General features: G+C 42.8%; 1 protein-coding gene across 1 annotated transcript in view; it reads left to right on the top strand.

Moving 5' to 3' along the window:
* TRAF3IP1 (TRAF3 interacting protein 1) overlaps nucleotides 1–27,361 on the top strand; it is a 90,904-nt gene that overhangs the window by 8,116 nt on the left and 55,427 nt on the right. Inside the window, exons 4-9 of the mRNA XM_027858305.1 lie at nucleotides 1,971–2,062; nucleotides 2,481–2,624; nucleotides 2,737–3,210; nucleotides 7,061–7,141; nucleotides 19,137–19,212; nucleotides 23,560–23,661. Of these exons, the coding sequence (XP_027714106.1) occupies nucleotides 1,971–2,062; nucleotides 2,481–2,624; nucleotides 2,737–3,210; nucleotides 7,061–7,141; nucleotides 19,137–19,212; nucleotides 23,560–23,661 (969 nt within the window). The remainder of the gene's footprint in view (nucleotides 1–1,970; nucleotides 2,063–2,480; nucleotides 2,625–2,736; nucleotides 3,211–7,060; nucleotides 7,142–19,136; nucleotides 19,213–23,559; nucleotides 23,662–27,361) is intronic.

The following is a 27,361-nucleotide window of genomic DNA, read 5'->3' as shown; positions in this document are numbered from 1 at the left end:
CTCACCTGGCAGCCTCCCCAGGGCTTTGCAGCTCTCATGGCTGCAGTTGCCCTCTTGGTCTCTGATGCCTTGCCTCCTGCTTGCTCTCTCTGATTCCTTTCTCTCCCTTTTGCAGTTTCTGCCCTGCAGAGCTGCCCTCAGAATCTTCCTAAAGCCCAAATGGACTCTGCCACTCACCAGGCCACTTACCAACCAATTGTCCTTGGTTCCCCCTGGCCTCTAGTCTGAACTACAGTGTCCCCTTTTGGATTTCAGACCTTTTGTTGTTAGTTCCTCTGAGGCATTCTGTGCTCTAGCCTGCTGGCTGTACCTAGAACTTTAGCTTCTTTCAAGGCTCAGTTCATGTGACGTTTCCTCCAGGAAGCTTTCCTGTCTTTCTCTCTTCTTAAATGACATAGCTGGGTGTGTGTTTTATTATCCTAAACGAATGTAGGTGCCTGGGAGACAGAGATGGTTTTTGTCTTGTCTCTGTGTCCCCAGGGCCTGGCATAGCACCTGGCAAAAGGCAAGGGCTTCATCAAGGTTGGGTAAGCTGTGCCTTGCCAGCCGGGCCTAGCTGATGCAAGTGTGGGTGTGGTGAGGAGACTTGGAAGCCTCATCTCCTGATGGCCACAGGCCTGAGTTACTCAGGCTGTTTCATGTGGGAACAAAGCAAGACCAGGCATCTTTTTCTTTTAAATTCACCTCAATGTCTAGATGAGTGTAGGTGCTCTGAAAGTATTTGTCTCCTGGAGAGCAGCCTGTCCTCTCGCCTTGGACAGGAGGTGATGACCTGTTTTTCCTCAGAGAAGGAGCTCTCCAGTCTCTTGGCTGACAGGCCCTAATGCTTAGTGCACGTTTTGGAGCCCCTTGAAGAGTCACTAAGCCCAGCAGGCGTCTGAGGTAGGTTGGATAAGTAGTATCACCCTCATTTTACCAACAAGGATACTGAGGCTCAGGGAGATGAAGTGGCTTGTCTTCCATGGTCACACAGCTGGGTAGGTATGGGAGGGCAGGAGGTCAGAGCTGGGGCTCCTGACACCGAGTCAGTCTCATTCTGCTCTCCCAAGCTTGTAAGTGTTTATCTGCTTTGGGCACGTTCAACTTGAGCTCAGGGCTGCGTTGGTACAGGCGACATTCTTTCAGTCTCTCCTGCCATTCCCTTCCACGGTGTGTGAAGCTGTCCTCAGTGGAATTTAGGGCCCTTTGTTGGAGCTTTAAGATTTCAAGGTAGCATTTGGCCTTTGGAGCTCCACGGGGAGAGGTGATCACCTTGCTTCATAAGGGCGTCTTGTCTGGCTGTACCAATACTTAGATGGTCCATCGTTAGCATATGAATTTGTTTCTGTTTTCCAACCCCATCATCTCCATGTCATCCAAAGCACATGCTTGCTTTTCATCTAAATGCAGTAGAGGCCTCCCGATACTGAGGACTTGCCCCAGTGATCTCAGTGATGATGGGGGTGGTCCACGCCATTCATGGCTTCTCAGCAGGAGTGACTGACCTTTGTCCTTCCACCAGTTTGCCTCAGAGAGGCCACCTAAAGTGCCAAGGATTTTCCTTAATTTCTGGGCATCAAAAGGATTTCTCTTCACTGTGGCACATTGAAATTTTCTAACCATGGCCTGGCTTGCCTCGTGAATATTTCTGACCCTGTGAGTATTCAAGCAGAGGCTGGATGACTGTTGGCCACATTGCAGAAGGGATTATTGTTTTGTAAGTCTGTGAGTACAAAAGAGATAAGATGCTCTTTTTAAGTACCTAGTGTAACATCTACTGGACAAAGATCTATATGATGCTTCTGTGATGTTTCTAGCATGGTGTATCTGCCAGGTACTGTGCTGGCTTAGATAGGTGTTTCACAACAAAACCAAAACCAAAGACCTCTAGCGTCTGCGTTCTGGGCCTTGGGCTCTCAAGCTTGTATTTTCTTCAGTGATTTTATTATTTGATTTTACTGAAAGGTCTATGGGATCTTGTGCTTTGGCAGGAAGAGCCCCACACTGGCGGCCATGCCCCAGCATCTCAGCATCCTGGCTCTGCGGCCTTGGGGGAGTCATATCATCAGCGTCTGTGCCCGAGGTGCCTCATTTGGAAAATAGGCATGATCACACCCCCTTTGCCTATTTCCCAGGATTTTTGTGAGGGTCACATAAGAGATAGGGATAAGGACTGGATCTGATTGGTGATTTCATTGGCATTGGTGCTTTCTGGAAAAGAAACTCACTCTCCCAGTGTGGGTTGGCCCCTTCCCTTCAACTTAGAGATTGCCCAGAGTGTGGAAAGGTGAAGTCCTATGTGTAAGGTGGGGCTCAAACTCAACTTGTTGGGTGATGCCGCATGACCCCTCTGGGAGGTAAGGAGGTGTGCTTTGCGCTTCTGGCGCAGGACAGGGGCCAGGCTCACCAGCTGTGATGAATGCTCACTTGAATACCTGTCCAATTTGCTAACTGTCTCATTTTAACTTTTCCTTTGACTTCATTCCCTTTTGGATCTGAAGCTGTCAAGCGATGATGCTGTGAAAAGAGTTCTTGCTGGAGAGAAGGGGGATTCAAAGGGAAAATCTCCACTCACCTTGAAAGCCCAAGAGCTGGATAATAAGGACTTTAAGGAAGAAGAACCACGGATTCATAAAGAGAAAGAGGTAAATGGGAACCTTGAAATGTTCCAAAGAACTTGACAGGCTTTGGAGACATGGGTAAAAGAATTTCACACTTAGACTTTGTTAACATTTATTTATTTATTTACTTGTTTAGGATAGAAGGAACTCTGCAATCAAAGACAGAAGCACAAGCCGAGAACGCAAACAAAGAGAAGAGTCTAAAGATGAAGAAAGCAAGCAAAGAGAAAAGGACAGAGACAGAGAACGAGAGAAGAGCAAAGACAATGACCGGGAGAGGCACAAAGATCCCGACCGGGACAAAGTGAGAGACGGGGAGAGAGACAGAAATAAGAACAGAGCCAAGCAGGAACGAGAGAGAGAGAAAAGCAGAGACAAAGACAGAGGCAACAAAGACCGAGAGTTAGAACGAGACAAGGGCAAGGACAGGAAGAATGATGGAGTGAAAGAAAAGGAGCGCTTGAAAGAAAGGGACAGAGAGAGAGAAAGAGATCGAGACAAGGGGAAAGAAAAGGACAGGGAAAAACGGAGAGAGAGGGTGAAAGATGGGGAGAATTCAAGGGAACACGAAAAGGAAAAAGTCAAGGAGCAGGAAAAACCAGAGAAAAAGGTAAGAACTTTCACGGGACTGGCCGCCTTTGGACCTCAGCTCTGGAGGAGGGAGGTGGTGAAGCTGTACACGGTGCAGCGTCTGTGAAGTCAGCTTTTCTGCCTCTGCTCTGGGGCACAGTGCAGGAGTCCACGTGAACTTGCTGAACACCTGGTCCTACGTTGGGCATGCTTGAAATGGTGGAGTTCTCAGGCTCCCTGAGGCTGGGTCTTGAGCCAGGTTAGTCTGATGTGCATCATAGCCCACAGCATTGTCACGGTGTTAAGTGTGTGTCTAGGATCCATGGGCCTTCATCTCTGTTTCATCGCTGACTTAAAGTTAGAAGACCTGAGCCCTGCTGGTTCTAGCTCCAGTGCTGATTGTCATGATGGGCAAGTCACAGAATGTCCGGGAGCTTGAGGAAGGTCTTGGTCTAAGTCATCTCTAAAGGTCCTTCCACCTCAGAATATCCGAAGAGGTCTACACTGCCTTTGGTGGCAAAGGTTTCGGTGTTATTTTTTGTCTTTTGTAGACTTCAGTAAGAAATTAAGAACTTATGAAAACAGGTACTTGACCTTGAGCTATAAGGAAGATTTTTTTTTAAGGCAGCAGATACATAACAGTAAGGTATCATTTAACTGGAGGTCTTGGGGATTGAGGTCATTTGACTTAATAATCTAGCTCAAATGTGGTTAAACAGAAAATAGAAGAGATAAAAAAAGTCTATGTTGACTTCTTAACAGAGTACGATGCAAAGGACATTATGGATTTTGGTGTTTCATATCTTGTCTCAAGCTTATCTTTCAGAATACTAGTCCTTCCGGTAGGGCTGTGATTTAATTATTGAGATAGAACTGGAGGAGAATTTTGAGGTCACCTCGGCCAATCATTTCATTTCATAGACTGCCCGAGCTCACGTAGGAAGTTGGGCCAGAATCACCACAGAACCTAAATGTTCTGGTCCCCTGGCCCTGTGCTGCTTACACCGTTCTGTCCTATAGCAGCTCCTGTGTACTTATCAGAGGCAGAAGGGCTTTGCTGAATTAATACTAACTGTGGGACACAACCTGGGTTGATTTATTTCTTTATTTTAGTCCTCAGTAATGCTTTTATCCTTTTTCCCCCTTTGTGTGATTTTCCTTTTTCCTTCTAAAATTGGAGTGGTTTTTTTTTAAATTTTAGGGTAATTATTAGTTAAATTCCTGTTTATTAAGGTTTCACTGTATACCCAAGAGACCAGGAATTTTACTTTAAAATATTTCCTTTTATATGTCCCTTGAAAAAAGATCCTAGTGTTATGTTTTATAAAAACCTGAGGTCCATTATGACTTTTAGAATTGATAATTACTTTCACATGTTCCTCATCCTTTAACCTCTCCTTAGGAGGTTGCCTCACATATGGCTAAAAAGTTCTTGCACTGTAATGGATGGCATTTTTCAGAATGTAGTCAGTGAAAAGAGACATTTTTCTTCAGCCCTTTGAAGTAGCCATTCAGATGCCATCGAGCCGAGATGAAGGCCTTCTGGAGTTCCTTTAAAGTACTGACTCCGCGTAGCCAAAAGGTTCCCTGCATCTTTGTAAACTAAACTTGGGCCAGCTGGAGCTAGAATATGCTGCCTGCATTAGCCATTTCAGTTGTGAACAGTTGTTTAGAAGAAGTTTTTGGGGAAGGCTAGAAGCAAGGTCAATTCTCATTGGCGCAGCTCACTGGCCATTTAGGGAATGAGTCATGTGATGTGTGGGGCATTTTTAAGGGAAGGTTAGTGAGGGTTAAATTTTATGCTGTGTGCCTCCTTGGCGTTCGCTCAGGCTTGCCCGTTACTGCTGTTGGCACTCAGAAGCCCACAGAGGATGTTTTCCTGAGGTAGGGATGTACATCATAGGACCTTCAGGTTCACAATAGCCTGTGAGGTTGGTAGTGGGTGTGCTGCCTTCTCTGGGCCGCAGACAACTGAAGCGACTTTCCCCAGAGAAGCATGAGAAAAGATTTCAAGTGATACAAAGTGAAATAAACAGAACAGCCTCTTCAAGCTCTTGTTTCTGATTTCATTGCTTTCTCCAGCATATCCACAAAACTGGACCGTTTACTGGACTGCAAATTCAGAATTTAAAAATGATCTAATTCCAGGTCATTGCCAGCAGTCAAGAGGTTATTCATTTACAGTTCCTAACTGAGTCTAACGAAATGTCTTCAGTCCATAGAGGGTGTTAAAAATGAAGAGTCTGCAGATGTGGTAGCTCTAAGTGTGAATGCTACTTTGGTTTAGAAATATTTGAATCCATTAAGAAATGTTTTGGTCAAATTAAACCGAATAAATCAACACATTTAATTAAATGTGATTGAATGAAATTTTAAAATAAAATTTTATTGACATCTTTTGTTTTTACATCATTCATATATACATATATATATATATATATATAGATATAGATATAGATATATAGATATATATTTATATCTCCTCCTGGAGATCATTCTTCATGATAAAGAAGGATAAAGAAGGCTGGGGGGGGGGACGTGGAGAATAGTTCAGCAAAACTAAACCAATATGTCCAAAAACTCTGATAAGTATATTCAGCATTCCATAGCCATAGAGTTACACACCTGCAAAGACCAGAGGGAAATTCTTGCTCATATCTCGGTGAGGGGTGTGGTGGCTGGGCAAGGTTAGTCATTATAATTTACAATTTCACAGCATTTGGTTTCCAGTTGTTTTGTTGTTCTTCCCTTTAACCTCATTGCAATCATGGTGTGTGCTATTCTATTTATTTCACTTTGCATCAGTTCATATCTCTTCTCATGCCTCTTTGTATTAATCATATTTGTCATTTCTTATAGCATAGCACTAATCCATTATATTCATGTACCACAATTTGTTTAGCCATTACTCAGTTGATGGGCATCGACTTTGCGTCCAGTTCTTTGTGACCACTCAAAGTGCTGTTCTGAATTTGGGATGTACTCTTTTTTTGGTCTGTGACTTCCTTGGGGTACATACCTAACAGTGGGATCTCGGGGTCAGTGAGTGCAAGCATGGTAGTCACTCTCTTTGCCTCATTGCACTTGCTTTCCAGAACAGTTAGACTGAGGAAATATTTCTGAATAACTGCAGATAAAGGACCCCTGTTCACTTGTGAGAAGTTCAGGAAGGAAAGTGTTGGGGTTTTTAAGCCATCTCTGTTAAATGTTTTGCTGCCTTCAAACAAATCTGGGGACTCTCTTGGCCAGCCTTGATGATAAAAAGGAAACAGTGATTTTTTTAACGTACTTCAGCCACCATTCACCCGAGACAGTGGCTTTACGCAAGCCACTTGGCTGGTTCCTTGATTTCCTTGCCTGTCCCAGGTTTTTTTGTGATGGTTAAATGAAATGTCTTTTATCTTCCAACTTATGAAGAATTCTTTACTCACATTTCAGGGAAAGACATAACTTTGCCAGGTTTAACTTATCTGATCAAAACATTGCTTAATGGATTAAAATGCTTCTAATCTATGTGAGAGCACTCTGAAGTGTTCTCATGCACAATCCAGCTGCTAGGTATGTACCCCAAGGAAGTCACAGACAAAAAGTGTATGCCCATTGCTGCAGCAGTTCATGTTAGAAATCTTTTAAAGGTTGTGTTAAGCTGTTTCCTACAGTGCATAGTATTTATGAGGGAAACTGACTGCCCTGTTGGGTTTTTGAGACTCTGCTGTTAGTGTTTAAAATAACAACAAACCCAGACCTTAACACTGTGTGATCTCACTCACTGGGGAAATGATTATCTTACTAAGCATGGAAGTTATGTCAAATGTTTTGATGTCTTCTTAGATGTTATGTTTCTTAAATATTCTAAGGTAGAGAAAAAAAGTGTTTTAATCATTTTGTAGGCTGCAAGCACAGTGGAGAACTTGTCAAAAAAATTCTCAGAGTCGTCTATGAAAGATACCAGAGTGGAAATGGACAAAGAGGTGAGTGTGGCAGAATGAACCTACTCACTTCAATAGATTAGCTAAAACGCTGACTTGCTGCAAATGTAGTGGGGGACATTATGGGAAGATGGCCTTTGTTAACACAGAGTGAAATTGTCTGCTCATGCACATAGGTGCATGTGTACACGTGTGTGTGTATGTGTGTGTGTGTGTGTGTGTGAGAGACAGAGACAGAGAGAAACAGAGACAGAGACAGAGGGAGGGAGAGAGAGAGAGGAGAGAACATGTGCACACACCCACAGTTGAGGTCATGAAGCAAAGGAGAAATAAAAGGTTTCTCAGGGAAACTTAAACACTCAGATGTCATAAGCTTTGACTCTTAATTCTTTTGCCAAGATTTATTACCTTTGTTAAATGCTCAGGATCACAGAGATTTTCCTCGACAGCAGAGCTTGAATTTGATGTCATTCGGATTTGAACCTACGGGTTGTTGACTGGTCAAGAGGACATTAATGTATCGTCCTTAATTTATGCAAATAAATGGCTTCCATTCTGAACAGACCTTGTTCCAGACTTGGGCCCGGGCCATCTAGTGTTTCAGTGGGAGCCACACTAATGCTCTGACTCTTCCTCTGCTCACACTCACATGCTGTGCCCCCGAGGCCTCCATATGCTCAGGTTACATGGCCCCAAACAGGTTCTCTGTCCTCTTCACTGCAGAAGCTTTCTCTAAGCCTTTTATTCCCACCTCTCTTTCCCCATAATCCCATTCCTTCACCTCGTGCTTTACTGAGAAGATACTCATCTTTTGCCAAGAGCTCCTTCATCCCTTCTCTGTATCAAAGCTTTTCATTTAATTGTCCAGTTTCTCTTCCTTCACTTCAGTCTCTATTGAAGAGGTGGTCTGTCTGCTCCCCAAAGCCAGCCCTTCTGTGACCTCATCAGTACCCCCACATCCCTCTCCCTCCCTGACTTCTTGTGTCCGCCACTCATATCCTCCTGAGGCCCTATTTGATGTGGATGCCCTTGGAGGCTCTCTCCAGAGCTCTCTTGTCTTCTCTTCATGACTCGGCTGTCATTTCTGTGCAGATGACTCTCAGATCTTATTATTCAGCCTAGTCTCTCTTTTCCTAACTCCAGTCCCACATCTCTAGGTGCCTGTTGGACATTTCCAATGGATATCTATCCTACAGGCATCCCAAACTCAATATGTCCACAGTAGAGTTAATCCCCACCCCACCAGCCCCATACTCAACCCCATTCCTCTTTCAAACTGTACACTTTCTGTTGAGGACATCATGGTCCTTCCAGTTAACCAGCTTGGCAAACTCAGGACAATTCTCAACCCTCCCTCTTCCATACTCCACAAATTGAATTAGTTGCCAATTGTGTTTGGTTTCAACTCCACAGTTTTGTTAGTAACTGTCCCATTCTGTCTACTCACACAACCACCATCTTAGTCCAGACCCTTGTCACTTTTACTGGACTACCGAAATAATCGTCTTTTCTCCTCCATAAAACTCCCAGGATGACTTTGCTGAGCCACAAGTCTAACTATGTCACTTCCATCCCCACATTCCTCAGCACACACTCAGTAAATTCTACTTGATCCCCTTTGCCTCTAGGATCAAATAATAACAGTGTGTCCCAAAAGTCTGAGTGGATGTTACCACTATTAAAGCTTGAAACTACCCTAAGACTTTTGGGACTTCACGTATGAATTCTTCCATTTGGCATTTAAACTTCTTTATAATCTTGTACCAAGCTACCTTTCCAGCCTGATTTCATGTGACTTTGTTTTCTGCATACCTGTGTTCCACCCAGAGATACCTGCTCGATGGACCTGCAGTGTAGCAGTCTTTTTCCTACTTCAAGGCCGTTCCTATTCCCTGAAATTCTCCATCTTCACCATCACCTCTTGGAATCCCCAGATTGCTTGAAGTCTCAGCCCTAGCGCTATCTCCAGAAGAGTTCTTTCCAGATTTTCCCAGTTGTGCTCCCCTCCTCCCAATTACTTTGCATTTATCTTGTGTTTGTACATGTTGTTTCTTATATTAGAATGTAGCTTCTTGAGATCAGGGACTGGTTCCCTCTTTTGTCTTTGTAGCCCTAGCATCTAGCAAAGTAGCTGACAGATAGTAGGTATTTAATAAATGCTGGTTGATTTGAATTGAATCGAATCAGAACCTTTCCATAGCTTGGTAGATAGCACCCCCCCCCCCCCCCCCGAGGCTAGCCTCCTGTACTTAGCCAGGCTGGTTCTCAGACAACAGAAGTGCTGTCCATCACTGACCATTACTCAGAACTTTTCCCGCTTGATGGGAGGTGAATGAGCTTGTGCCCCTCTGCCATGCTTCCAGAAGCCAGGGTCACCTCTGTGCTATGACAACATAGGAGGACTTCACTGGACTGATGTTAGTACTTTCTTTTAAACAGTAGATTAATTTGTCTAAGGAATATTGGAGTAAGGTCGTTGATATCTGTAGTGGAATTTCTACTTTGGCAGGGGTCACACCTCACAGTTTTGTTGAAATTAAATGTGCTTTTTGGGGATTTGTCCCTTACTTACATGCATGTTAATATCCGTAAGTATTAGATTTAGCCTTTTAAGAATTCTGTTGAGTAGAATTTATGTACTAAAGAAATATACAAGTATGCTCAGTAATTTATCTCAGTTTTCTTTATCTTTTCATTATCTTATAGATAACTTAATTCAGATCCATAAGTTATTTTAGGTTAGTGCTTTTGGAGGGAAGGTAGACTAAATTTGTTAAATTCCTCTGGTTTCTTCTCATATGAGTCTTGGTAATTTGGAAATTTATTAATTCTCTCTGCCCTTGGATATTTTACTTGAGACCTTTTTCCTTCCTTGGTGTGAGTTCAAATATACCCATAATAACAATCTGTCATTTTTAGTATCACTGGCCAGGCTTTCTCTTTTGTAGAAAAAGTCACCAGTACAAAAAGTCATCATTTTAACGTTGGTATTCTCCCAGGGATGCTGTAAGATTGCTAATCATGAATACTGCATTCTTCAGAGAATCGAGGGCATTGGAGAGACCCAGCTGGAGTAGGGTGTAGCATAGTTTGTGCAATAATGAATGATTTTTGTGTAAGAAATGGTGCAAGGTAAGGGAAATGAGGAAATGTACTCATAAAAGGAAATGTACAAATATGTGATAGGAGCAGGAGGTGGCAGAGGGTGTCCCAGTGGGCCACTGGCACCCACAAAAAGGCCTTGAGTGAGTCCTCTCATGCCTTGGATGTATTGGTAGTAGAGGACGCATGGGAGGACAAGGACAGGAATCACCTGGTGCTGGATGGAGTGCTCTGTCAATGGATCCTAGAGCCATTGTGATAGGATGTGTTTTGGGTGGTTGATCTTTTTCAAACTGTGGGTTTTTAGAGGACCCGTTTGCCTTCTTAAACACAAAGAACTGTGGTACCAAATGCATTCAATAGATTTTGCTGTTACCTCATTCTCAATAAAATCCTTTATTATAATTGAGGATTTTGGAAAACAACCTTGTTCTCTGTATGTGCTAGCACAATGCGGATGACCAGATGTTTGTATCATGGTAGACACTGATTCATGAGAAATAGATAGGGGAAAAATCCCATTATCAGTGGGATTCTAGTAGTAGGTGTGTATCTGGCAGCCCAGATACACACAGAGCTTGTCATGGATGGCAGATCTAGGTAGTGAGGGTAGTGTTATCCAGATTTTACAGATAAAGAGACTGAGGCCTGGAGAGATGAATTGGCTTGCCCACATAGTGCAGCATGTTAGTAGCATAGTGTCAGGGGGTCAGGGGAAGCATCCAAGATCTCTGGTGTCATTGGTGCCTTCTGACTGGCTTGACACTGCTTTGAAAATTTGATTTGGGAATAGATTAAGCTCAGAGTTGAATCTAGGCCTGGCATCAGATTTAGCAGCTGGCCACTTTAGCCACAGTCCATCAGCACGAATTTATTGAGTGCCTACTATGTGCCAGGCGTATAGATGGTGTAAGTGCAAAGTAACTGGAGTCACGGCCCAGGTAGGGAGGCTGGGGAAGGCCTCCTGTACTAGCTGGGATTGGAGCCGCACTTGGAGGGAGGCCATTTCAGGAATGGGGCTTAATTGTCATTTATAATATTGTTGTCATCAAGATGGAAAAAAGGCATTTTCAGCCCTCGAGAAAGAAGTGGGAAGCATTTTCCAGATTATACCAAAGTCCAAAGGAAGGCAAAGAACATTCTAGAGACCGGAGAGTGCTGGAATTGACACTGTCCCCTCCTTTCTTGGTGATATCACCAGAGATCGGAGAATCCAGTCCGCCTCCTTCTTGGGATCTGTCTCTCTCCCTCGAACATGTGCTACTCTTTGTGGATTCTGTTTCCAAGTGGGTAGACTGCTTTATGTATGGGACATTTTTCTAAAGCTTTTTTCTTTAAACAGGCAGAAAGTTCAAATAACTGTGTGTGACGACAAAATAAGATTTTGATTTTAAGGAATGTCGTTAACTGAAAAGCTCTCAGATCTGATTTCTTAACATGCCTCTTTATCATTATTTTTATTATTATTATCATTATCATCATCATCATCATCATCAGAAACCTGCAATGTTTTCAGATTCTTAAATATACCACAGGCCTAACCCAGTAACTTGCATATAGCAGACACTCGGTCGGTTCAAATCCACTTAACAAATATTTATTAACTCAGTTGCCAGTATTTGATGCCTAACAGAAAACAGTGGGTTGTATGTGGTTTTAGCCAGGCGAGGTGGGAAAAGTCATTTCCTATGATTTCATTGGGTTGAGTCTCAATGATAGGTTTTGATAAGATGATAGGGTATAGTCTGAACTGGGAGGCTTTGAGCAAAGGCTGGTTAATCCATTGCTTAAGTTATAGAGGGAATTCTCATTCAGCCACAGGATAGACTTGGTGGCATCAGAGTTCCTGCCAAGTCTGTGATGCATGTCCATCGGCTGCATAGCACAATGGCTCCCTGGTTATTCAGACCAGCCACGGAGAAATCATAAGAAATACTGTTTTTTAATTAAATTACTCTTTCCTGATAGTACTCAGGGCAATACTCTTAATGTCTTACACTCTTCTGTTGGTTCTTCAGAGATTCATTTTGAGTAGATATAAGCCAGTTAATGTCTTTAAAAAAGTTTTCAAAGTAAGCTTAATGAACATCACTACAAACATTCAAATACCTAAGACTTTTAATTCAGTCCCTCCTTGATCTCATTTACATGTGTACTCTCTCCAGTGTGGAAAATTACGTTCTTTCCTGCCTCATTTCTTGTTTGAGTTGGCTAGATGATGTCTAGTGCCACTTTTAGTTCTCAGTCTCTGATCTCCCCTTTCTTCCAAGAGGAGACCTCCCTTCCTCTATTTAGGCTACTGTAGCTCTCCGTCCATGTGACTAGTCCACCCCCTTTTCAGGTGACATCTTTTTCTTACAGTGAGGCAGCCTGCAGGCCATATCAGGGGGTCTTTTCCTTATTGCTTTGGAGCCTGGCATTCCACAAAATAAAATAATGTCACATTACTAGAAGAATCTCAGTGCTTTAGAAAGTTGGAAGCTGTATCAGGGCATGGCTTGAGATCAATGAAACAACCACCTCTTTTCCCTAATGGTTTCCAGTTCTTTGCTTCCTATTCTGTTCTGAGTGCACTTCAATGTCCATATGCAGTTCTAGTCCCAGCAGATAGATTAAGTATCTCTAGCCTAGGCCTGAAGAGTGTTCCTTTCTTATCCATTTGCTTTTTCTCCCATATGCCTTGTTAGGTCAAGCTCTCTTTGAGGTTGTGACTCTCATGGAGGAATCTCTTTAGTATTTGGAGCTTAATGCTATCAGCACAGGATTATCTGTCAACAGGAATATCTGAAGAACTGTAACCATCTCTAGGAAATCCCACTGTATTTGAACTCTGCAAGGCATCCTCCATGCCTGTGATGGACGAGCTTTTTGGGGAGCATCTACCTCCCTCCTTCCTTTCTTGCTAGGTATTGAATTATGCTTTTAGTTTCATCTTTCCTGGAATTTTACTTTTTCTCAGCACACGCATGGGAGACACCTTGTCGAAGGAGAGCATTGAAGAGGGTACATTTTGCTCTGCTGAGCCAAATGCTTTTTAAAATAGTCAGTAAAGGATAAATAACATAGGATCTTGTCTCCACTGGCCTGTGGAGTCAATGTTGAGACTCTAAAGATGTGGTTTGTTGCAGAACATCATTTATGAAACCCTGCCTTTTATGGACTCATTTATAGATTGTGCTCATGGAGATTACAGGCATATAGTTTGGTAGTTACTTAGAACCTCTCAGTTGTTGTTATTGGGTTTTTTAAGTCCTTTGGTATTTTCTCCTCTTTTAGATATCTGGGGAATTGATCCATAGTACTTTCAGAACTGTCATCTCCAGTGAAGATTTCTTCTCTACATAGTTGGCCTTGTTCAGGTTGCTCTTCCTTGGTTTTCCTAGTAGTGGGACATTTTCACTTCTTATATAGCACATCAGGGACTGTGGTGTTTGAATTTATATTAAAATACAGGTCCTTTGTCTTGATGATAGAAATAGTTTGTTGTAGAAATGCTGCCTGGCCTATCTGACTTCTCTTCATTTTGTTGCCTTCCAGCTTCATATAGAAATATCTGGGATGATGGGACACTTTGGATTTCAGGCCAGACTTTCTTCTTCTTCACCGCTTTTCTCTGGGTGGTGATGGTGCTCTTAATTCTACCGCTGATCTTGTAGCATTTTGCAAATAAGTTCACATTTTAAATTGTCATGGCTCTTGATCTCCATTTCTTTCATGTTTGCAAGAAGATGGCATGCTTGGTGGCTGGGCTGGTTTTTGTGCTGCAGGTCTTATTGTGCCTCGAATGTTGTATAGGATTACCACTTGGGTGAAGTGGGACTAGGCCTGTTTGATGCCTTTTCCCTTCTCTCTTGCCTGGTTTTTAGGACAGCAAGTTTCTTTAAATGGTTCAGGCCAGGGCAGTTGTCATTGTATGCAGGATCTTTGTATAGTTATTGTGTCTTCTAGTTTAGGATTGAATTTCACCTTTGCTTTAGCTAGTTTAAGCATGGTCTGGTCATACACAGAAAACTTATTTGGAAATGATTCTCACCTTAGTAACCAGGATCTGGATCTCTCTTAAGACAGAATTTCATTTTTGTTCTTGTTTGCCTTCCACATCCAGCACCAATTTTAAAGATATCTTTTGGTTTTGTATTACCTTCATTCTCCATTTTCTTGCACTGAGTCCTGTCACAACAAAAAAGAGAGAGAAACAAGGAAGCAAAGCAACCACTGTAACCATCCTAGTCCGACATCAGACGCATTGTTCATCAGACACGGCGTTGGGTACCCGTATTCCCCCGCCTCTGTCAAGAAGAGGGATGTCCATTTCTCATCTCTTTTCCAGGGCCAAGCTGGTTGGCTTCTTCCTAAAGACAAAATTTGCAGGCTTCTGAGGCACCTATGAGCTTGTAACTTTGTTTATTTCTTACTTTGGGACCACTCAGCCCTGCCTCCACCTTTGTGTTACTCTGACTGATGACTGTTTTTTGGTTGGACACAAAAACAGGAATAAAAGATTGAACATAAAACCATAAACTCCCAATGTTTTCAATTTGTTTGAGCCACGAGTAGTTTGAAGAGTTCGTGTGTGTGTGTGTGTGTGTGTGTGGACACACGTACAATTATAGAGGACTCTGCTGATGAAATATACTAATAATGACTTTTTATTTCATTAAATTTTACTGTTCTTTCATTTTAGCTCAATTCTATAAGTCATTTAAAAAGAAAATTAATATCAGTTTACAGCCAGTTAAACCATTTCATTTTAAAGAAAACTCCCACATCAGTAACCGATATTTTACTTTAAAACAGCATTTAAAACCATTTGTTTTCCAAACATTTCTTGTTTCTGTTTTTTGTCAGAAGGTTTGCATGTCTCTGTACTTTTAGCTGATGAAATTGAAAATGATTTAAACATTTCTTTAAATCTGTAATGACACAAATGAATATAAAACTCGAGTTGAAATCAAACTTTGTTCCTTTGCTCTTTCAAGCACCATCCAATGTCATTTTGCTATTTTAATGCCCAGAACATGGATGATCACGGAACACTTCACTTGGAATTCGGTACACTTCCGTCATCAGAATGAACACATTTGTATATTGATGGATCTTTTGAAATAATTGTTTTATGGTGAAATCTAGTTCAAGTTTTAGTCACTACAATGTGTGATGATGTGGATAGGGACTAAGCTAAGTATAGTTTTGTATCATTTATGAGAAAAGGCTTTATCATCAGCATTTTAGGGGTAACATTAATCTACCTAAGATAAGACTATTTTTGAGCCCTTTAAAAGCCTATTTACATAGAAATTTTTAATTAGAAAGTAGTCTTATCTATTAATTTTGTTAAGGTAGGTATACAGGGTACAAGCAATCCTTCTCTACGCTTGCCTTGGACTAATTTATATATTTGAGATAAAAGTGTATTTGTCTGAAAAACCTGTCATTTGGATTGACTTCGTTTAGTCTCAGTAAGGAGATTCTATTATTTTCTTTATCCTTATTTGAAGATTCTGACTAGGGTCCCAGTGGTGATGCTTCAAAAGAAGTAAGCAGGGGAGTGGAGCCAGGATGGCAAAATAAAAGCAGTGACTTGCTTGAGCTCTCCCCCACACCCCTCCAAATACCTGTAAAAAATGGCTCTAAACAAATTCTAGAGCAGCAGAACTCATAAAAAGACAGAGTGAAACAAATTTTCAGCCCAAGACAACCTGGATGGTTGATTGGAAAGGTCTATTGCGCCATGTTGGGAGAGGAGTGCAGTTCAGCGTGGGTGCGTAGGCAAAGACCGGGCCTCAGTGAACCCGGAGCAGGCCTCAGGGGACTGAATCACAAGCAGCTGTGGCAGATTTCCAGACTTCTTAACCCTCAAACGCCACAAACAAGGTCTGTGACTGTGATGAGAGAGAAATTAGGTCCCAGCCCCAGTCCTGGCATGTCCCCAGGCTGTAGGCCCACAGAGGAGAGGGAATTGAGTAGTTGATCAGAGGGGGATTGCAGGAATCTCTTTGCTGGTGCTGAGGCAGGAATCTCTTGCTTTGCCTGTGCTTGAATCTGAGTCACAGTTCTGAGTGGCAGTCCTGGGGCAAGGAGGAGCACTGGCGTGGTAGAGCTTGTAGTGACAGTGGTGGAGAGGGAATCCTCCTCACAGTCCCAAGGCAGAAAAGAGTGCTTGTGGTCACTCATAGACCAGAGCACTGGCTCGGAAAGGAGTAAACACCTCACCCTTGATCATACCACCTTGGAAGAACTGGAAATTTACAGGTCCCTAGAAGTATCTCTGAAAACAATTGCACAAAACCCCTGAAACTTGGGACAGTACATTCTCCACACTGGAAGCAGACCCCTACCTTAACAAAGAGTTTAAAACTCAAGTAATTGGCTGAGAACATGAGCAAACTGCGCAGAAAAAACTCAAACCATAGAATCTTTCTTTGGTGACAAAGAAGATCAAAACATATGACCAGAAGAAGACAACAAAGTCAAAGCTCCACATCTAAAGCCTCCAAGAAAAATATGAATCAGTCCCAGGCCATGGAAGAGTTCAAAAAGGATTTTGAGAAGCAAGTAAGAGAAGTAGAGGAAAAACTGGGAAGAAAAATAAGAGTGATGCAAGAAAATCATGAAAAACAAGTCAACAGTTTGCTAAAGGAGACCCAAAAAATTACTGAAGAAAATAACACCTTAAAAAATAGCCTAACCCAAATGGCAAAAGAGGTTCACAAAGCCAATGAGGAGAAGATGCCTTCAAAGCAGAATTGGCCAAATGGAAAAGGAAGTCCAAAAGCTCACCGAAAAAAATATTTCCTTAAAAATTAGAATGGAGCAATTGACAGCTATTGACTTTATGAGAAATCAAGATATAAAACAAAACCTAAAGAATGAAAAAATAGAAAACAATGTGAAATATCTCATTGGGAAAACAACTGACCTGGAAAAGAGATCCAGGAGAGAGAATTTAAAAATTGTTGAACTCTCTGAAAGCCATGATCAAAAAAAGAGCCTAGACATCATCTCTCAAGAAATTATCAAGGAAAATTGCTCTGATACTCTAGAACCAGAGGGTAAAATAGAAATGGAAAGAATCCACTGATCACCTCCTGAAAGAGATTTCCAAAGGAAAACTCATAGGAATATTGTAACCAAATTTCCAGAGTTCCCAGGTCAAGGAGAAAATATTGCAAGCAGCCAGAAAGAAACAATTCGAGTATTGTGGAAACACAATCAGGATAACACAAGATTTAACATCTTCTACATTTAGGGACCGCAGGGCTTGGAATGTGATATTCCAGAGGGCAAAGGATAGGCTTACAGCCAAGAATCACCTACCCAGCAAAACTGAGTATAATCCTTCCATTCGGTGAAATGGAGAATTTTCAAACATTCTTAATGAAAAGACCAGAGCTGAATAGAAAATTCAACTTTCAAATACAAGACTCAAGAGAAACATGAAGAGGTAAACAGGAATGAGAAATCGTAAGGGACTCATTAAGGTTGAACTGTATTCCTGCATGGAATGATGATATTTGTAACTCATGAGACTTTTGTCAGTATTAGGGTAGTTGGAGGGGAAAAAAAATTATATGTATAGATAGATAGAGGGCACAGGGTGAGTTGAAGATGAATGGGTGATATCTAGAGAATAAAATTAAGGGGTGAAAGAGAATTATATTGGGAGGAGAAAGGGAGAGGTAGAATGGGGTAAATTATCTCACATAAAACAGACAAGAAAAGGCTTTTACAGTGGAAGGGAAGTGGGGGAAGGTGAGAGGGATTGAATGAATTTTATTCTCATTGGATTTGGTTTAAGAAGGGAATAACATGCACACTCAATTGGGTATGGAGATCTATCTTACCCTTCAGGAAAATAGGGGAAAAGGGGATAAGGGGCGGATGATAGAAGAGAGGGCAGATTGGGGCAGGGGGTAATCAGAAGCAAACACTTTTGAGGAGGCACAGGGTCAAAAGAGAGAATAGAATAAACGGGGGACGGGATAGGATGAAGAGAAATATAGTTAGTTTTTCACAACATGACTACTATGGAAGTGTTTTGCATGACTAGACATATATAACCTGTATCAAGGTGTTTGACTTCTCAATGAGGTGAGTGGGGAGGGAGGAAGGGAGAAAATTTGGAACCCAAAGTTTTAAAAACACATGTTTAAAAAAAAAGGTTTTCACATGCAACTGGAAAATAAGATATATAAGCAGTGGGGTATAGAAATCTTTCCTGCCCTACAAGAAAATAAAAGGGGAAGGGGATAAGAGAAGGAGGGGTAGATGGAGGGCAGATTAGGGGAAGGGGTATTCAGAATGCACGCCGTCTTGGGGTGGGTGGAGGGATGAGATGGGGAGAAAATTTGGAACTCAAAATCTTGTGGAAGTAAATGTTGAAAACTAAAAATAAATTAATTAATTAACCGGTGTAAAAAAAAGGGAGGGGAAACAGAATTAAAAAAAAAAGTAAAAAAGCAAAAACAAAAGAAGTAAACAGGTGCCATCATAGCCAACATCCTGAGGGCTGAGTGCCTTGCACATCAAAAACTAGTCATTTGCTTGGACTCTTAATTTATCCTTTTTCTCCTTTTACCAAATGAAAAGACGAGGATCACAAAATTATATGAGAATGTAAACTATCTAGACTATACTCTTATTTAAGTAGCTTAGTTCAGCTCCTAGCTAGAGGTTCTATAGTGTCACTTTCTTTTTGTGGCACTGTATAGAGATGTTGATAAAAACTTGTTTATGTTAAGCATCCAATTTAACCTGCTTCCAATAGCAGAATGAGATTTGACAGGCCAGTGGGACTTCTACTCTATGTGCCTTGCTGCTTTATATGCTCTCAAAGACAAATATTTTAAACCAGCTTTGCTGTTTTTTAAATTGATTGTAAAGTGAGTATTTCTTTTTATTGTTTTCTAATATCTCCCTTTCTCTTTTCTTTAAGCTTGACCTTGCCAATCGAGTATCTCGGTCATTGACAGCGAAAGGATCAAGATGGAGATCCAAAAATCCAGCAGAAGGTACTTTGAGAACTCTAGTCTTTAAAAATGTCTGCAGTGTGCATCATTTAGGGGAGGTTCCACTCTTTTTTTGGAATCGTCACAGGGCATGGTTTTAATGAGAAAGGAGCTTTCTAACCTTAAGCCACAATAATGTAGTAGGAGATATCTCCAGTGGGTATTCTTGGTAGGAATCAATTCCAATTTGGTATGGTGTGGGGGAGTCAAGAAATGAATGACACCCTATGGAGGAAATCTTCATGCAAGAGACTTATCTCTTACCTTTTACTGGGGACATTGGTTTGGAGCTAAACATCCTCCGAGTGGACATTTGTCGTGGTGTGCTGGGCAATCTTGAATAGGCTTCCAGGCACACCCTGACCTCACTCTCCAGGACTGACCATCATAGATTAAAGCTAGTATGGACTACCAAAGTGTATTAGAGAGCTAATAATGGTGCATCCCAAACCAGAAACATTATTGTTGGAGTGTGAGTAATGGGAAACTTCCATCAGACCGATGTAAGTCAGAATGGGCTTTGGGGAGTTTGGGGTCTAGTTTTCTGACTCGTGTTGGGTGCTGCCAGAATGCTGGCCAAGGGCTCGGCATCCCTCTGGCTCCTCGGAGAAGGTGGTCTCCAGGTTTGTGTCTCTGAGCTCAGGGCTCAGGGTCTCCCTTTTGCTGCCCTGGACGCTTCTCTTTTTCTTGCCCAGCATCTTCTCTTTAACATGAAAGGTGGTAGACCAACTTTGAAGTTTTTCATATAGTTGAGAATTAAGTCCCACTACAGGTTTCTCATCTGTCTCTCTCCTTATGCTCTTAATATTTTAGAGGCTACCAGCCCCTCCCTTAGAGCCCACTAACCAATTCTTTGATCCATTTCCAAATGACTTTCCCCCTACCTCTGTCTTATTATAGAGCCTGCTTTCCCAGGAAACACCTTGATACCCAAAAATATTAAGAAAACTATTATTTTTTTTTTTTGAGTGAGGCAATAGGGGTTAAGTGACTTGCGCAGGGTCACCTACCTAGTAAGTGTCAAGTGTCGAGGCCAGATTTGAACTCGGGTCCTCTGACTCTAAGGCTGGAACTCTATGTACCGTACCACCTAACTGTCCCAAGAAAAGTATTCTTCCTTGTCCGACAAAGCCTCAGGGAAACTGAGGTATAGTCTGTAGAAGACAAGATGACCTCTGGATCCTAAGTGGCCCAATGATTAAACGTCATTGACTTCTAGCTAGGACCACCAGGAAGTTGTTTATAAAGGTCCCTTCTCCTCCTAGCCTCTCTCCTCTTACCCTTCCCAGTCCACCCCACCCCCAGCTGACAAATCAGTGCTCCTAAAGGACAGGTCTGACCATGTCATTCCAGAGCTCAGGAAGCTCCAGTGGCTCCCTCTTGTCTCCAGGAAAAAGCAGCTTTCTCTGTTTGGCCTTGAAAACTGTTCACACTCTGACTCCTGCCCAGCCTTTCAGGCTGATTGCACATGCTTTTCCTTCCCGCACTCTGGTTTCCAGCCAAACCGGCCTCCTTGCTGTGGCCCATATATGACGTCCCACTGTGTGCCTGCAGGGGCGCTTTCTTTACTTTCATCTCCTAGAATCCCTGGCTTCCTTCTAAGCGTAGCCCAAAGGCCCCCTGCAGGAAGGCCAGCCAGAATCCTCCCACCTGCTGGTGCCCTGTCCTTAGGAAATTCTTGGGGATATACTTGATGTGTAGGTCACATTTACTGTTCTATGTCCATGTTGTTCTTCCCCCACCCCCGCCTCCACCCCCAGTGTGGACAGGGGCTTTTGCTTTTGACTTGCTATGCCCAGCCCCTGGCACATTGTAGATGCTTAAGGTGCTTGTTGAATGCTTGAGTCCTAGTGCCAGGATAAGCACGCTGGCCCTGTGTCTAGCTCCGCACCTCCCTCAGGCCCTCACCATGGTCTGTGCTGCACTTTGGCCATTTGGCCTAGTGAGAGTCGATGTGTGTGTTTGGGAGAGTCCTTACCCGAGTCAACTTTCTGCTTGCCCTGAGCAGGGATGGTGCTGCCCTTATCTTTGCTTCTCCCCCCGTGCCAAGCACAGGGCTTTTCCCATATGGCTGGTGAATGAATGAACGAGTGACTAAGAGTTCTAAAACTCCCAGTAGAATAGCTTTAAATTAGCTTTAGTATTTGAGTTGAGTGTCACCGATAACTTGCTCCTGGTTCTGGCACCGAGAATGCAGGAGCTGCATTTTGTTTAGGAGAAAATACCCATTTTGCCAGCACCCCAGATGTGCAGATCACGCTTTGGTGATGGAGTCGTTAATTCTGTTAATTCTGCATCTTCCCTGTCTGCACGTCATAAATGAGGGCTGTGATCCTCAGGAGACAGGGAGTCATTGGCAGCCAGGGCTTTCATGGATAAACTCCGAATGCCGTCTACAGTGAGTTCATGGGGTAAATCTGCATCCTTGACTGCAGAGCCACAGGTGACTTAGCTCTGTCTCCTCACCTCCTATGGCTCTGCCAGCTGTAGGGAGCGCCAAGTGAGGGAATGGCCATGGAACAGGAGTGAGCAGGATCGCAGCGATTGGAATGGAAACGTGATTTTCCTTTTGATGAAATGAGGCATCAGTCGGTCAACAAACATTTATTGAACCCTTACTGTATACCAAGCACTGGGCTAACTTCTGGGTCTATAAAGACAAAAGAGAAACAGTCTTTGCCCTCCAGGAGCTTCCATTCAAAGGGGGCTCATGGGCAGATTTACAAGGATGAGCCTTACATGTACTTACATGTACTAAATGCACACCAAGGCAATTGGGGAGGAAGAGGAAGCCGAGGAGGGACATAGGAGCAACCCGGGAACCAGGATATTAGGGGCCCCTGCGGGGGGTGGTCAAGGTGAGGCAGACAGGAGGAAGGGTGCTGGTAGGCACAAGGGGCCTAGGATACACTGGCAGCTGTTTCCTTCTGGGGCTGTGGATGACCTGAGCAGTTCTGGGAAGGGCCCAGCATCAGTACCTTGGGGAGTTTTTCCTCTGACCTTGTCTTGAATTGATATGGCTGGGGTAGCCTCCGGGGGTGGGATTCCTGTTCCTGGCACGCTCCAGTGGGCTTCTCTGCTGACGCCTGTGGTCTGAAAGCTGTTTGTTTGCACTGTGTACCCAGATGCTACGGGACATGGGAAAAGCCCTGCATAGCCTGGGGGATTCTGGGACATTGTCTTGGCTAGCAGTGTGGGTAGTGGATGCCTTCATGAGCACTGGCATGGCTTTGTGAGACTGTCTTCTTCTTTGAGGACTCATAGGTCACCTCTTTCAAATGGGGCATGGGTGTGGCATGTCCTTTGGGCAGTAGACACTTCTGTGTTTATATGTTGAATGTGTGCCTCAACTGGAGTGAGAAGCAGCCAGGTGCAGTGGGTAGAGAACTGGCCTCAGTGTTGGGAAGATGAAGTTTAAGGCCCACCTCTGATGGTGGTTGATTGTTTGTGCAAGAACTTCTTACTTTAATATATTCAAAGTTATTTGCTTTCTATCTCATAATGCTATCTAGCTCTTGTTTGGTCATAAATTCTTCCCTTATCCATAGATCTGACATAGATATTCCATGCTGTTCTGATTTGCTTCCAGTATCACGATTTATGTCTAAATCACGGACCCATTTTGACGTTATCTCAGTATATGGTGTAAGATATACTGGACCATTCACCATTCAGTCTCTCAGGGCCCATGGCAATTCTTCAACGCTGCAAGATGCAGAACAGATGCCCCCCCACACACACACATTGCTAAAGGAAGCCCCCCAGGAGCAGCAATGATAGCAACATTAGTAACAACAGCAAATACAAAACTTCACTTTATATTTTCACGTCAGAAAGAAAGGAATACAGAACTATTGAAACTAGCCTTTTCCCTGGAAAAAAAAAAGCAAGACAAAACCAAGAGTTTTCTCCTTTCTTTAGCTAAAGCCAAGGAGTATGCGGTGCTCCAGCGAGGGGACGGCTGCATGGGCGATGGCGCACCAAGCCATGGCCCGGCCCAGCCTGGCTGAGAGCCCTTCTCCACGTTCTTTGGCCGAGCTGGGGGAGCCTGGCGTGTGGTGCGTGTCTATTGCCTGAAGGCTGCTCGTGATTTTTGTCAGTGGGGACCTGACCTCTAGGATGAGCTAACTGTTGCAGACAGTGTGTCACAGCAGCACTCGGCAGAGCTTTCCCAGGGGACTGTCCATCCCACCTGCATCAGCTTCCTCCATGACGTGGTGCCACTTACAGTCAACGTCACTCACTAGAGCACTGTGTTTTCTGTCTTTATTTAGATATTAAATTAACAAGTCAGCTATTTGAAAAACTGAAACCGCATTTTAACACTTTATGTGAACTATTTTATGTCAGGAAGAAGGGAGGATAATACTGGCTCAGCTAAGACTATTTCAGACCCACCAATGGCTGGGCTGGTTAAGGAGCTGGAGCAGCAAACGGCATCACCCGAGATAGGTAAGGCAATCGCGCGGCTCAGCGCCAACTCAGACCTTTGAGAATGTCCCCTGGTCACCGTTACGTGTTCTCTGTGTGCTCTCATAGAGATGTCCCTGATAAAATGAGTTAAAGAGTCCCAGCCTGTCCATAGTGAACCTTTATGGGCCTTCTCAGGCACCTGCCACCTTGTAGCGTGAGCTTCACCAGCACCAGCTTGTCCGCTTGGCCTCTTTGGAAGAGCAGGTGGGTCCCAGGGACACAGCTCAATAGCCCACATACCTTGCCTGCTGTGGAGTATTGTAAGGAACAGGACATTAGACAGGTCAGGGTTAAAAGTGGGTGGTATTCACATGGCATGCTGGGGGAAAGTGGCTCCAGTGACCCTGGGCAGAGTAGTACCTGGGGCCCACCCGGTGTGTAGAGGTAAGTGAACAGCGCCAAGGGATGCCTGGTGGTCGACACTGGTAGGTCTCAGAAGTTGGTTCCTATGCTTCGTTCCTCGTTGATGACTAGATCTGAGGCTCTGGGAGCAGAGAGTCGCCTTCTCCCAAGCCTTGTAGTCTCCTCTCTCTCTGCCCTGCCCCCCGCCAGGGAACCTGCTGCTTTTGCTTTGAGATTCCCCATGACATAAGACCTCCCCCAGCAGCCCCTTCCCCTTTGGGCAGACTCTTCGTGACATTGAGCCTAAGGCAGCTGTAGTACACGTTTTACCCATCATTCTCTGAGTTTTCTTCTGGGGCCAAGAAGAACCAGGTTGTGCCCTCTTCCACCCGACAGCCCTTCAGATGCTTGGAGACAGCCCTCACGGCTCCCCTACGTCTTTAGTACCTAAAATAAATGAAAGATTTCCCCTCTTTGCTTCACAGTTTAAAATAAAGTCTAGTGTTTTTAATGCTACTGAGAAAAAGGCCTCAGGACTTTCCTATTGATTCAGAATTGGTAGCAGATTCTTACTCATGGGGATGTCTATTTGTCTGCAGGCTGCCCCTGCACCATGGTCGGTAGAGCATGCATTCTTTCAAAGTTATTCTTTGGTTTTCTGTGGCATACCTGGTTCCGACACTTGTAGCTCTTCTGACTTAACAACCGTGCCCCTTCCCTCCCCCCCGCCAAAAAAAAAAAAAAGATGGTACCGTACAAAGAGCCTTTCTTTGGCTTCTGGGCTGAATCTGTCCTTTTGCAAGAATTTATCTTGTAATGATAACCTCTTCCTTGTTAGAAGGTTCAGGTTTCCCATTGGTGGGCAGGTCAAGACAAATTATCAAGCATTGTCTTGTATAATCAGCATCCAGAGCACTGCCCACATTAAAGGGCTACTGTTTAAAACAGGACCAGGTTCATGGTTCATATTTACAGTGGCCTTTAAGATCAAGCCCAGCACCTTCCTTAAAACAACCCTGTCATAGAAGTAGGACAGGTGTTAATTTCCTCCGTTTTAGATGAGGAAACCAAACCTCACTCAGGATGTATCTGAGCTGATCTCCAGCCCAAGAAGTGGGCTGGGCCTGGGGGAGTCAGCCTGGAGTTTGCTTTTGCAATTTTAAATATATTTTTATTTATTCCACTAAGTATTTGTCAATTATGTATAAAAAAAGTTAACATTCTTTTTTAAAAATTTTGAGTTCCAAATTCTCTCCCTCCCTCCTACTTCTCCTCTGCCCCTTGGGAAGGCAATATATTGATTATATATGTGAAGTCAGGCAAAATGTTTGCTTATTAGTCATGTCATAAAATAAAACACACACACAAACAGAATAATAAAGGAAGTTAAAAAAGTTTGTTTGAGTCAGCGCTCAGAGTTTGTCAGCTCTCCCTCTGACCATGGATAGTATTTTTCATCATAGATCCTTTGGAATCATCTCAGATCCTTGTCTTGATCAAAGTAGCTCAGTCTTTCACAACTGATCATTGTTATATTACCATTATTGTGTACATGGTTCTCCTTGTTCTGCTCACTTCCCTTTGCATCAATTCATATAGGTTTTCCCAGGTTTTTCTGAAACCATCCTGCTCGTTATTTCTTATATCACAGTAGGTGGTGCACTGGATAGAGCACCAGGCCTGGAGTCAAGAAGACTTAACCTTTGTGAGTTCAAATCTGGCCTCAAATACTTCCTAACTGTGTGACCCTGGGCAAGTCACTTCACCCTGTTTGCCTCAGTTTCCTTATCTGTAAAATGAGCTGGAGAAGGAAATGGCAAACCACTCCAGTATCTCTGCCAAGAAAACTCCAAATGAGGTCAAGAAGAGTCAGACACGACCGAAACAACTGAACACCATTTCATCATAATCATATATCACAACTTATTTAGCCATTTCCCAATGAATGGAGAATTTTCCAATTTCAATTTCCAATTCTTTGCCACCACGAAAAAGAGTGATAAATATTTTTGCACAAATAGGTCCTTTCCCCTTTTCTTTGAGCTCTTTGGGATACAGACCTAGTAGTGGTATTGCTTTTGAATTCTTTTAGCATTTTCAAATTGTTAGTATTATTTTTCAATTATCAAGTGTGATTTTTTCTCCTTCCCTCTTCTTTCACCCACAAAAAAGAAAGAACCAAAGAAAAAACACCTGTATCACAGTAGCACAATCCACATCCATCCCACCCACAAGTGCATTCTCAACCCTCCACCTTTTGTGGCCTTGGGCAGCATTCTCTTTTATCATTCCCCAGGATCTTGGTTAATCATCACTGTGTAAATAGTGATGATAAAGGTGATAATGACGACGATGAGAGTTCTGAGGCCTTTCAGAATTGTTCTTTTTATTAATATTTGAGTTACTATATAAATTGCCCTTCTGCTTCTGCTCACTTCACTCTGTGTCAGTCCATCCATGTCTTTCCATGTCTCTGAAGCCATCCTTTTCCTCGTTTCTTAGAGCCATTGACATTCGTATACTGCAATCTGTTCAGCCCTCCTTCAGGTGATAGGCATTTTCCAGTTTGGGTTTGGTTTGGTTGTTTTGGCCACCACAAAAAGTACTTGTATAAGTATTTTTGTACATATAAGACCTTGTCCTCCTCCTTAGATTTCTTTGGGGTGTAGACCTGGCAGAAGGCTCTGTTGGGACAGGAGAAGACTGAGATCCATGATACTAGAAAAAGGGGCAGGTAGATTGAGGGTTCGCTCTCCCTGCCAGTGAGTTTTTTATTTAGAAAAAAAAAAGTACTATATCTTCAAATGAAAAAACAGTGAGAAATTCACAGTATGTTTTCTTCTTAATTTATGCTCTATGCCCTAAAGCTACTCTCTAACATTTGCCTTCTTAGCTCACTTAATAATTATAAGTATATTTATAGCAGTTTTAATTTCATAAATTAATAGCTACTGAAGTAGAATATTCAAAAACAGTTTTTATGTGTCACCAGTTTCTTTTCATTAAATACTATTTGCCATTAACTTTTTAAAAGTTTTATATTATACTCAGTAAAGCAGCTTCCTTTTCTGATATTTGTAGCATTTCACATGTAACACAGCTTCTTGTGTTGCAAATTATTTCTTTGAAAAATTTTAAACATTAAAAAACTGCTTTCAGCAAGAAAAATAAATTAGGATCATATTTCTTTTTCTTTTCTTCTGAGTCTGTACAAATTGTTAATGAATCAGTTAGCTGGAGAATTTGGCCAACTCTACACACTTTGGGGCCATAGCTTCTGATTTAAACAGACTATTTAGGTGCTCAGATCTCCCATGTCACTTGGGTTGGCACCTGG

This window comes from Vombatus ursinus, unplaced genomic scaffold (genome assembly GCF_900497805.2).
Source record: "Vombatus ursinus unplaced genomic scaffold, bare-nosed wombat genome assembly UNPS02012901.1, whole genome shotgun sequence".
Lineage (NCBI taxonomy): Eukaryota > Metazoa > Chordata > Mammalia > Diprotodontia > Vombatidae > Vombatus > Vombatus ursinus.
This window is presented reverse-complemented; position numbering and strand designations above follow the sequence as displayed.